This window comes from Hydra viridissima, unplaced genomic scaffold, assembly GCF_058129835.1.
Source record: "Hydra viridissima isolate aposymbiotic clone 2 unplaced genomic scaffold, HvirCarnegie_v1 scaffold_1, whole genome shotgun sequence".
NCBI classification, from domain to species: Eukaryota; Metazoa; Cnidaria; class Hydrozoa; order Anthoathecata; family Hydridae; genus Hydra; species Hydra viridissima.
Genome location: NW_028324300.1, coordinates 26,194,511 through 26,207,685, shown reverse-complemented (window position 1 = coordinate 26,207,685; position 13,175 = coordinate 26,194,511). Strand labels below are relative to the sequence as shown.

The 13,175-nt window shown below is 31.7% G+C and overlaps 1 protein-coding gene and 2 pseudogenes across 1 annotated transcript; all 3 read left to right on the top strand.

The window, feature by feature from the left end:
• The first annotated feature begins 298 nt into the window (after window positions 1-298).
• Window positions 299-3,799, top strand: LOC149894140 (uncharacterized). Its single transcript, XM_090097517.1, has 2 exons — window positions 299-3,286; window positions 3,351-3,799. The coding sequence occupies exon 1, from the start codon at window positions 485-487 to the stop codon at window positions 1,004-1,006; it is 522 nt and encodes a 173-aa protein (XP_089953643.1). The 5' UTR covers window positions 299-484; the 3' UTR covers window positions 1,007-3,286; window positions 3,351-3,799.
• Window positions 3,800-9,585: 5,786 nt separating this feature from the next.
• Window positions 9,586-10,733, top strand: LOC149894139 (uncharacterized; annotated as a pseudogene).
• Window positions 10,734-10,748: 15 nt separating this feature from the next.
• LOC149894138 (uncharacterized) lies at window positions 10,749-11,385 on the top strand (annotated as a pseudogene).
• The last annotated feature ends 1,790 nt before the right edge of the window (window positions 11,386-13,175 follow it).

Genomic DNA, 13,175 nt, shown 5'->3' with positions numbered 1-13,175 from the left:
GCGGAGTTTAAATATTTAATATAACTTATATATTAATATACAAATTTGAAGCTTTCAATATAAAAGGACCTGAATTAATGCAAGGTAAGACACTTTAACTTTTTAAAGCATATTTGTTTTCAAAAACAGTTAAATTAAGTTTGATAATTACATTACAATTACAGAATCAGCTCCTTGTGTTTATTTTAGGTTTGGTTTGGCAAAAGCATCTGGAGGTCATCCACTCCCTGTTACTCAAGGTAAAATATCAGCAAAAATTTCGTATAATATTATAATTTTGTAAGAGATAAAATGAAAGTTTTTGTAATTTTTGTTTCCTGGAGGTAATGAATGCAAATTTTCTACTGAGTCAAGTGCAGCAAGATCACATTCTGCCACATCAACATTGACAATCCAAGACCTCATCAATATACAAATTAACACTGGCCTCTCCAAAAATGGGATCAAATAATTAGTGAAAACTGTTCATCAGTCATCAGACAAGATGATTGAGCCCAACTTTTATCCCAACTTTTATCCCAATTTTCAAATGGCTGGTAAACAACTGAAGGAGTTTTTTACTTTTACAGACCTAAAAACCACAGATTCCAAACATTATGACACAACCCATGTTGTTGTTCATTGCAAAGATTTGCCTGTTCTGGTTAGTCAAGTCATTCAATCCAGAGAAATTTCAGGTGGCTACTTTGTCAAATTAGGTATTGATGGAGGCAAAGGTTTCCTCAAGTTTTGTGTCAGTGTTATTGAGAGTTCCACAGAACAAGATAAATCGAACTCACAACCTCAAAAGCGACTTTTGAGTTCCAGAGCAGCTAAAGCAACAAGTGTGAGAAATCAAACTCTTGTAGCAGTCTTTGAAGATTTGCCAGAAACTTATTCTAATATTCAAAAGGTCTGTTCACTCATTGATGCAGATGCTCTGAAATTGATTATTGCATGCGACATGAAAGTTGCCAACATTATTTGTGGACTTCAAACACACTCAAGCATGCACCCTTGTTGTTGATGGGATATTGACTCAAAGAACCTTGCTTGCAGAGGCAGTTTAAGAACACTTGGCTCAGTCAAAAGAAATCTCAAGTCTTTTGAACAATCGGGCGGAGTGTTAGCCAAGGCCAAAATGTTTGGCAATTTTGTTCACAAGTCAATTATCAATGGACCTAAGGATAGACTGACTCTATACATCATTCCACCAATGGAGTTACTCCTTCTTTTGGGCACAGTCAATCAACTCTTCAAAATTCTCAAAACAGTGTGGTCTGATGCTGAAAATTGGCTAGCCATGCTTCACATTTATCGAAGCTCATATCATTGCGGACACTTTGAAGCCAATGAATGCAGGAAATTGTTGAAAACTGTTGATGTTTTACAATGTCTAGCTGAAGAAACTTCTAACACACAAGTTCTTGCTGTCATTGAAGCTTTCAAAAGTTTAATTTGGTAGTGAATTCATGCTTTGGAAATGTACTAGAAAAGGATTTTTCTTTCAAGATTGATCAATTTAAAGACACATATTTGGCAATCCAACTTGGAAGCATTACGCCCAAAATCCACACACTATTCCACCAAATCAAGGACTTTGTAAACATGAAACAATTGCCCTTAGGACAATTCAGTGAACAGGCTGTTGAGACTGCACATCAAGATTTTAACCAGCATTGGTCACGATACAAAAGAGATAAAACCCACCCTGAATACAAAGGAAGGCTGTTCAGTTGTCTTGTGGATTTGAATAGCAGACACCTTTTAAAAATAGTCAAGAATTTTCATCCATTCAGCTTCATTTTAATGGATTAATATTACTTGTTAGAAGAGAATTTAAGCGCATAAGTAAACCATTATAATGAATTACAGTCAATTTCAAAAACAATATTTAAAACTTGTGCCAATCTTTTGTCAAAGTTTAGAGTCGTTTGAGAATAGTAAGCTGACCAGTGCTTTAAATGTCATGTAAAATAAAGTAAAGAGTGTCAAGATTTCACAAGAAAAGAATAGAATTGAATAAATTTTAGAAATTAATTCACTGTTGGTGTAAATTTATTGACCTTAACAATTTGTACATTTGATAATGATTTTGAAAACAAAGCACTAAGGTAATTCTAGGCATTTTTAGCTGATTTTATGGATGAAATGGGTTTTTTAACACACAATACATGTATACCAGTTAAAAATCTTATCCAAAAGGTTTTCAACACATTTCTTTGCTTTGCTCACAAATCCTCAAGGCTAAATCCATGTGTAGATTAAGTGCAAATCTATAAGAGTAAAAAATGTCAAGATTTTTTATAATTTTCATCAAAAAATCTGTTAAAATGTCTCAACTAACTTCAAAGGTAGTGGTTTAGTTAAAAGAATGCTTATGAGGCACTAAAAGCACTGTCATATAAGGTTTTATATAGAAAAAGGTGCATAAGCTGTGAAGAGGGCTCAATCAAGAACAACAGTTTTGACCCCCTAAACCAAAAACTTTGGTAACAACATGAAAATCCTTAATTTATGTTGTTGGTATATTCAACTAAAGCACATGTGTTACCCACATTATGGCCTGGGGGCTTGTAACAGGCTATAATCAGAAAAGTTTTGCACTGGAAGTGAAAAAATCAACAAAAAATCAACACTAAAACTACCATAACTTTTGTTATAATGCAGGGATTTGGATGAAATTTTACCCAAATCTTGGTATTGGCATAGGCTACATTGCCACTAAATTTTATTGGTCTATAATTAATGGTATTGATTTTATAGCAGTTTTACTATGTCAAAAAAGAAGGTAAATTTTTTCCGTTTTTGTAACTTCAAAGTCACTTTTTTCCTGCCGATGTACCAAAAAGATTTCAAAATTTGCACCAGGTGACCCTGAGATGTATACACTATCACCCCATATAAGTGGCATTCTTGGGTCAGCTAGGTTGGCAATATTGGATTTCATGATAACAGTGTTAAATACTTTAGCATGGTTTAATTTTATTTTCACTTAAACGTAGTTTTTTCTCTTTTTTTTATTTACACTCTGCTGCTTGTATCTATTTTAAAAGACTATTTTGTTAAATAAATTACCTACATTCTTACTAAATTAAACCTATTTTTATGTGATTATTTTTGTTCATTCTTCATCATGTTTAGTTGTTTGTACTTTATTAGTGAACTGCTATTGACAATAAGTGTTGTGTAGTATCATTATAGACACTAAAAAAACAGATTTTGATCTTTAATATTGATATTTAAGCGAGTAGCATAACACTTCTAAGGTAGCTAAGAAATTTTATCTATTTCGAGGCTGTCTATGGTCTCTTTAGCAAGTGTATTAAAGAAACACTCTTGCTAAAGAGACCATAGACAGCCTTGTCCAGTCTGGAAAAATTCCCAAAAGAAATAAAAGTCTGAGGCTACAAAGGATTTAGTATTCTAATTTTTTATAGATTTTATAAACTGATTTATTATTCATCATAAATCTATATGATTATTTACTTTAGTTTATCCATTTAATAAGTAAGCCATTAAGAAAAATATGACAAAACTTTGTCAGTAAACTTATATCAAAACTTCCTGTATCAAATTAAATATTGTTCAAACATTAAGTGCATATTTTTCTATAATCATTTTGGAAGTTAAAATAAAACTTGTTCTTAAAGCAATAACTATATGTACCAGCACAAGACTGACTTACACTGATATAATTTTTACTTAGAATTTTTCTAGGCATATAATTGTAGTGTTTGTACTATTGATCATTTTTAAAGAGCACGTAAATCTCTGCTATGATTGACATAATCACTTAATTATAACTAGTTTCAATTACAACTATGTATGTCTCAATGTTACCCAAATAGTGGGGCAAAATTGACATTTCAGGAGATAGAATAAAAATTACAGTAAGTTTTACTCAACTTAGACAACCTCATGCAAAAAGAAAGTAGATGACGAGCTTCACAATACAGAGAGACAGGGTTGGCAAAAACCTAACCTCCCTGGGTTTTTGCGAAAAGACATTCGTTTATCATAATTAGCACTTTTTGAACTAAAACTAGGCACATTAAAAAGTAAAGCAAGGTTTAAAAATGCTTCTATAGAGTTGTTTTATTAACTATTTAAACAATTGTTTAAAAAATTGAATAATTAAATTTCTTAAAATAAAATAACTTTTTCTCAATTTGTAACTATCTGAAGGAAGTCAAACAAAAACTAAAAGAAACTCACCCAAGAAGGTTATATCTTGGATTACATCATTCCTTCTCATAACTTTCAGAGAATTCTGAATGTAAGTTCTGTAGTCATTAGGACATTGTTAATAAAGTTTTTTTAAGAAAATTTCAATTTTAGACTTTTCTCTTGTCAAATGATCATGATCTACTTGATCATCAGGATTATCCACATCATGATCTATTTTGACCAACAACAGCATCCATATCATTAAAACCTGTGCCTCGTGGAAATATTTTCCATTCTGATGCCACTTTATCTTTTAAACTTACAGATAAAGAAATAGCATATTTATATCGTAAATTTTCCCCAAAGTAAATATTCTTTTGATTTTTAAAGAAACCACCTATATACCATTAAGAAATTGCAATGTTGAATTCACTGTGTTGTTATGTGTTTATTCATTAATCTTTCATGTTTTGTCGAACTTTAAAAGCAGAAACATCATCTTTTCTGATGTTTCCTTTTTTAACTGTTGCTCGTTGTTGAAATATGAGACCTTTTTAGTTTTTTCAGTTTCTACAGAGGTGTAAAGACTGTTGTTCTACAACAATGTGAAACAAAGTTAGGTCAATATAAAGTGTCTGGTGTCCCCACAATGTTCAAAGGAAAAACATCTGTTTTCCAGAAAGGACTTTTCACTTTCATTATTTAACTTTTTGTTCTTTATTTTTGTCAAAATTATATTTCATGTGCCTCAAGACAAATTAAATAAAACAAGAAAAAAATAACACAAACTTAACTAAAAAGTTTTGATATTATTACCAGGGCTGCATATGCTATGAGATCATGTGGTCAAAGCTATTCTGGATTCTCAAGATTTGTCTCATTAATGGACATGCCTAAACCAATGAATGCTAATAATTATAACAAAACTGTTAAAAAACTAACTAATGCAGTAAAATCAGTAGCTGAAGACACTATGATGGATGCTGCTCAAGAATTAAAAGACTTGAAGAGTGATCTTAATTTAAATTCTATTCCAGACCATGTGCCCAATGTTATTGATGTTGCAGTATCATGTGATGGGACTTGGCAGCAACAAGGCTATTCTTCAAACAATGGTGTTGTTTCTATTATTTCGATGGAAACAGGCAAAGTAATAGATGTTGAAGCTATGAACAAGATAAGTATATAATTTGGTTTTTTGTTTTTGGGTTTGCATATATGTATATATATTATATTGCATATATGCATATATATGTTTTTGTGTGTGTATATAAACACCCACCTAATTTGATATATATGTATATACAATATATATATATATATATATATATATATATATATATATATATATATATATATATATATATATATATATATATATATATATATTACATACTATATTATATTTATATATTACATATTATTATATATATTACATATTATTATATATATTACATATTATTATATATACTACATACTAGAAAGATTGCTACTTTCTAAAATATGAAAATCTATTTGATGTTACATACTTCAAATTTTAATGTTTTTCTCAAAATATAGGTATGTAAAGCATGTTTCCATAAAGAGCATCAAAAGAAAGAAAACCCATTAGCTAAAGAAAAATGGCATGATAAACATAAATGTACTTTTAATTACCAAGGACTACCTGGTGGAATGGAGCCAGAGGGAGCCTGCAGAATATGGAGTAGATTTATTGAAAAACATAATCTACGATATACTGATTTCTATGGTGATGGAGATAGCAAAGGTTATAATTTAAAATGTTTATCAAGGTGTTCTTGTAAATAAACATGTGTTGGTGATGTGCAAAAAAGAGTTGGAACACATTTACGTAATTTAAAAAAAAAAGAAAAAGGTCTTGGTGGTCGTGGAAAATTGACTGATGCAACTATTGATCATCTCCAAAATTTTTATGGCATTGCAATTCACCAAAACAAAAATAATTTAAATGCTATGAAATCTGCTGTAAGAGCTACATTTTATCATGTTGCTTCATCAAAAAGTGAAAATTTATATTTTCCTCACTGTCCAGTAGGTTCAGATAGTTGGTGTCTGTATAATTGTGACAAAGCAAACCATACCTCAACATACAGACCTGGTCCTGGCTTACCAATATCTATTGGGTACATCTTTAGATACATTGGCCAGGGTCTTTCAATATTTTGGTGTTTTTGGCACCTGCTACAGCTACCATTTTACCCAAAAAAAAATTTTTTTGTTTTTTCCAGTTAATTTTGCTATTTACTTTATGTATATGAAGTTAAATTTATAAAATATTGATATTTACTCAAAAAAAATTTTTCTAGGGTTTTCCACCTTATCTCAAAAGATAACAATAAAACATCACAGCAACAGCGCACAACAATAGCATACACCATAAGTTAACATAATATGTATATAATATAACTTAAGTAAGATAGCATTCATATGTAACAAAACATAAGTAACAACATAACGCAAAATGCTAGACCTAAAGCAGTAACAGTTTGACACTAAACACTATCGTGTAACCCTTTGTTAAAAGTACATCACTTGGCTGGCAAAGTTGAAAAATCTTGCTCTACACGCTTACCAAGTTGCAGCACTTTGAAAACACGGAAACAACAGAATATAAACACATGTACCAACTATAAACACAATAAATGTGTTTAAATATGTATATAAGGTTTAATAAATACCTTATATTCATATTTAAACACATTTTCACATTAATTATATAACACATATTAACACATAGATAAACAATAAAAAAAACACTTTACATTGTTATAAAAACACATTGATAAAACAACTATAAGGCACTTATTACCACATACACATACATATCAAAAAAGCATATATGCAAACAATAAACGTGTGCAAACAAAAATTTTAAAAATGACGCGAGAAAATTTAAAAAGATCCAAAATATATTTACAAACAATACTCTTTACCTTCTTTTTTTTTTAATAAGAACTGTAATCCTCATAACAAAATTTAACTTTTACATACAGTAACATGTGACATGCTATGTCAGTGTTGGCACAAAATTTTAATTTATTTTTCTAAATTTTCTAAAAAAGAACAAAAATAGTTTATAGCAAAAATAGTTAATAACATCCATATTCCTATTTTCCTTCTAAAAAATAAAACAATGAAGATTAAACTGCTAAAAGAAAAACTAAAGCAAACAAAATATAAACGATTTAAAAAATTAAAATCCTTTCTTCTTTAAATCATTTCTACTTTATCTAATAAAAATTTAAATCCTTTCTACTTTATCTAATAAAAATTAATATACAACTATTTTATAAACTTTCTTCAAATATAATATGATCTTAACGATGATTATTTATCTTAACATGATTTTCTATGTAATATATCTAAACTAATAGTTAAAGTCCAGAAGGAAAAAAGTTTCAACTCGCTCAAGAGATCTTTCTCCAATGACCACGTGCCTTTGGAGAACGCGCTATTTCTAAGCCTGGTAACTATTGACGAAACAACGTTTAACATTAAGAGACTTTCTGTAAGAATCTAGAGATAAAACAATCGAGTTACGGTTTTCGAAATCGTATATTTTTTGTTCGACTTTAAAAGCCGTCTGTTAGGCGAAGTTTCTTAAATTAAACAGAGTTGAAATCCGTTCAACTTCGAAAAAAAGTTCATTAAACGATGTCGAAATCCGTTAAACTTCGAAAAAAAGTTAATTAAACGGTTACGAAAGCCGTAAAAAGTTGTAGCTTTAATTTTAAATCGACTTTGAAAAACTTTAAAAGTCGTTAAAACTTAATTAAAACGATGTTGAAAGCCGTAAAAAGTCGTAACTTTAAATTTAATTGACTTTGAAAACCTTTGAAAGTTGTTAAAACTTAATTAAAACAATGTTGAGAGCCGCAAAATGTTGTAAATCAAAAGTTTACGGTTATGAAAATCGTATAAATTTGTTTACATTATATTTAACGAATTTGAAAACCTTATAACTTTGTTTACGTTATCTAACAAGATTTAAACATTGTAAAACATTAAACAAATATGCCAAAGCCCATCGCTCGCTGGTTTGGCAGTACTTCCTGAAGGAATACAGAGGAGATAAGGCCTATGGTGTGTGCAATATCTGCAAGAAGGACCTAAAAATGAATTCTGGGTCAACATCGACCCTGAGTTGTCACCTGCGATCCAACCATAACGATGAGTACATCGAAATGTGTCAGAATCAAAAGAAATGTGTCAGGACAAAATTGAAGAGGCAGAAGATGAATTGGAAACAGTTGGCACTGGTAAGTTAGTTACATAATGGATCTTACGATGCGATGTATCGAAGTTATACAACTTTTTTTTTATGTAAACAACGAAATCCGGGGTTAATTCAATGTTAACAAATGTATACAACTTTTTTTAGGTCACAGGAAAAGAAAAAGGGTTCTAAAAGCCAGAAAGAATCTGTGCTATCCAACACAGAGCACCACTCAACTTCGTGGTGACATGGAGCTCGTGATTTATCTTGCAACTGACAATCAGCCTTTCTCCATGTGTGACTCTATCCCGTTCCAAAGACTGCTTGCCCACTTTGACTCGAGGTTTAAGGTTAAAAGTGGTGCCTGGATGGCTCGCTTCAAGTTACCTCTCCTCTATAGGAATCTGCAGCTGGCCATAAAGAGCATGTTTGACAAGGAGCTTCCTCATTGCGACCGAGTTGCAATCAGCACTGACATCTGGACCTCACGCAACAACGACCCATTCATGGCGGTGAATCTTCATTACATCACCAAAGATTTTGTTCTACAAAAGGTAACTGTTGGAGTTGTTCCATTCCCAGGTAAGCACACTGGTCAGAACATTGCTACTCAGTTGGATAACTTGGTTAAACGTTTTGAGTCACTCAAAATGGTCAAGAAGCGGGTTGTTGTGTGTGATCAAGCTTCAAATATAAAAGCTGCACTGAGGAAGTCAGAGACTATTGCTGATCTTGAAAGTGGTTCAATCTCGTGCATTGACCAGAAGCTTAACATGGCCCTGGAAAGGACTATCAACAAACAGCCTGATATCAAGGCTGCTATCGTAGCATGCAGGACAATCTCCGCCCGAGTCCATCACTCTCCTCTTGCTGAAGGGGTGTTGAAAAAGAAGTGCCTCGAGATGAATGGTAATATTTTTAACTTTTTAAGTAGATACGAATACGAAGTTTTACAACTTAATGTCAAATTTTTACAAACATTTTTTAATTTCAAACAAAGTTTTCTAAGAGTTTACGATTTCATGCGAAGTTTTTTGGAAAATTTATTTTAGTTTTTGTTTCAGTACCCTACAGAAAGATCACTGCTCCTTGTGCAACCAGATGGAACTCTGTCCAGATGATGCTCCTAGACATCAACCATCTTCAAAGTGTGCTGTGTGGTCTCCAGGCTGACAAAAAGGAATGGAGTAGGTCCTTTCATGGTTGAGCTCATTGTAGAACTTGAGAAACGATTCCCAAGAGGAGGATGTGACATCATGCCTTATGCTGTAGGCTGCCTGTTGCACCCCTTCTTGAAAGGCCAACAACTGCACGCTTATGGTATCAGGGATGAGATTTTTGACAAGTTGAAAACCAGTCATCCTACAACAGCAGACTGGATGTCAAACCAGCAAGGTACAATCAATGTCTCAGATGAGATCACCCATGAGTTTCTTGAAGATGATTGTGAGACTGAATTCTGGAAGGCAGCAGCAAATGTAATAGCTATTAAGTATAATATAAAATAAATTTCTTTAAAACTAACTGTTATCATACTAATTATTCAGTTGAATCTATGTACAAGCTCTGCAAAAATAAGAATTTTAAACTTCTACGGTACGACTTTAATGAGCCTTGCTGTGGAAAAGACCAATGCGATAGGGAAAGTGCATACGCTAAAACAATATTGAGAAGTTATGTAGATGCTGGCAATGAAATAGTAACAGCAGAAGATGCTGCAAAAGCAGTGAATTACGGATATGGCATCGAAAACGCTATGGTTAGCGTTGCAAAAATTGAGAATGTTAATTTAACTGGTCCTAAAATTCCAAAAATAAGCAACTACCACTCCTATGAGTTCCAAGAAGACTACATGACTTTGTGGCAATACTATGAAATTGAAGAAGGAGTTAAAGTGCTATACAACAACATTTCAGTTGAACCATCAATTGAATTGATTGTTCCATTCACAAGTACTGAAGGAAACTTTCAACAAAAAACTCAGGGAAAAAATAAGAAAAGAAACTATGGTTTAAATACACTACATATTTGCCAGGAGACAGGTTGTATGGAACATTTTGAAACAATTATCGAGTTAGAGGAACATATGTTGATAGGGCGGCACAAAAGATCTGAAGAATTTTCTTCTTTAGATAAAGTAAAAAAGATTTAAATTGAAAAGATGAAAACAACTTCGCAAGTTCATTCAAATTGTATAACCGCATCGGTTAAGATCACACCTACCCCAATAAACAATATATACTCTCAAAAGTTCAAAAAGTTAGGTTGGGCATTACCAACAAGAAAGACGTTTCGTTTTTCCATAAAGCAGAAAAAACTACTTTATGAAAACTTCATAAATGGAGAAAATACAGGAAAGAAGATGTCACCAGAAGAAGTTAATACACCGATAAGAAAATATCTTACAGCGGATGAGTTCGTTTCAAGCCAACAAATAAGATCTTTGATTTCTAGATGGAGTAATCTATTAAGAATTGGAAAATTGACTGCAGAAGAAAATGATAACAATAAATTTGGAGATGAAGAAGCCGAGAAATATCAAGAAGAAATACATAAATTTGCAACTGAACTTTCTGTTATATGGAAGAAAGATGATTGGTGGCAATTGTTCACAAAAATCAATGGTATTCAGGAGTTATTGTAGAATTAAACGAAAAAACTAAAAAGTTAAAAGCTAATAGCATTGATAACAGTATTAGAATTTAAATCATTACTTATTATAGAAGTATTATGTTTCATTATGTTATTCATAAATTTTTTAAAATTTGTTTTGATATTTTCAGATAACTTAAGACGGTACTGTAGTTGACTGCATGAAAAGTGTATCTTTCGGAAAAAATTGTTATCGATGGCCTAACCAGAAAGATAGCATTGTATATTCTGATGACAACATCTTATGTAAAATAACTCCCCCGACTCCAATTAATCAAGCTGGCGATTACTTCTTAGCAACAAATGATTTTGAAGAAGCTAACAAGTTAATGAACAAAAGAGCTTAAAAAATAAGTTAAGAAACTAACTGTAAAACAACATGTATGTTTTTTTGAATAACGACCAAATATGCGCATACCCCACAGTTATTATTTTTCTATCTGATCATTAAAAGAACAATGTTCACGTTTCTCTTATACTAGTTCTTTTAAACCCAGGGGTTTAGCCATTATCTGGTCACGAAAAATGCGCCAAATGACTAAACTTTCATTTTTGAGTTGGATTTTGCGATTAAGCCTTTCCTTGCCCATAGTTTTTTTTTATATTTTAAGGTAGTTAACTAGTTGCAGATTTATAATTAAAAAAAAAATTATGGGATTCTCGCGGCTTTAGATGAAAACGAAGATTCAAAAAGACTAAAAATAAATTTTGGCGTACTTTTGATGCATGATATTTAGACAGGCCAAAGTCTTTGTTTTATCTAACTTATAATTTTTAAGTCTAAACTAGCCAATAAACAACAATCAAGTGCAATTCCTAATTTAAAGTATTTAGTTTGTACTTTTTTTAAGTTTAAAAATGCTTACTGCACCACACTCTTAAAAAAGTTCAGGCAAACTCTGTCTGGAATGGTTCAGGTCGACAAATTTACCTGAACATTCAGGAAATTTACCGTATCGGTTCAGGTATTTTAGCAAACTAGCGGAACACTTAGTGTAAAACTCCTGAAATGTTCAGGCAAAAGAAGTTGCGTGAACTTTTCTACCGGAACGTTCAGGTGTTTTACCGGAAACATCAAGTAAATCGCCTGAAAATATGAAATTATTTTTCCGCGTTAACAGCAATCGCCATTAAGGGTGGAATGCAAGAACCGAACTTCAAATTTGAAGTCGAACTTCAAACCTTAAGCGCGACTTGAGCGAATGCACAAAGCGAACTTCAACTCAAGTCAGACTTGAAAACCGCTAAAAATAGACCGTTTTCAAGTCTGACTTCAAACCAGACTTGAGAGAGCAAAAATTCCTTCCGAATGCAAGAACCCGACTTGAAATTTCAAGTCAGACTTCAAATCTCAAGTCTGACTTGAACGGAATGCAAGAAGCGAACTTGAACTGAAGTCAGACTTGAAAAACGAGAATTTTTGAATTTTCAAGTCATTTTTTCAAGTCTGCTCCAGACCAATCTTGAAACCAAACTTGAAAAAAAAAACAGACCGCCATTATCATTTTGCTGATGCGTAACAAAACTTTACTATTACTATATAACTTATTACAACCTTTGCAAGTATGAAAATGAGTCTTTAACAAGCAAAAGTAGTTACTTGGGCATATTGACGTAATTAATTTAGAAGGTTACATAGTGAAAGTATATTTTTTAATGAATTCATTACAGAAAACTGAATACCAACATTGTGAAAACGTGTGTCTTTTAAAACATCCTGTAACTCGTATGTAATGATCCAACATGTCATATTTTGATGCCATTAGAAATGTTTATTAGCTTTTTGAAATGTCGAACTTCCTACCATTATAAAAGCTGTTGATTAAGGCACGTTTTTGTGATACAGTATAAAAGTAAATTCCATTTAGTTATAAACAGTTGCAGTTATACAAAGAAGTGATACATGTAAAAGGAGTAAAAGAGAATTCACGAGAAGAAGTAGTTATAATATGAAGTATTAAAAAAAAATTGTTTTAAAACGTTCAAAAATGAATCGGTATGAGCTGAATTTTAGAAGAAGAAGAAGAAGAAGAAGAAATATGCCAAATCTCATTCCAAGGTTTATTATTGACAGAGCCAATCCTTTAGAAGTTTATAATGATATAGAATTTAAAAGGCGCTACAGATTTTCCAAAGA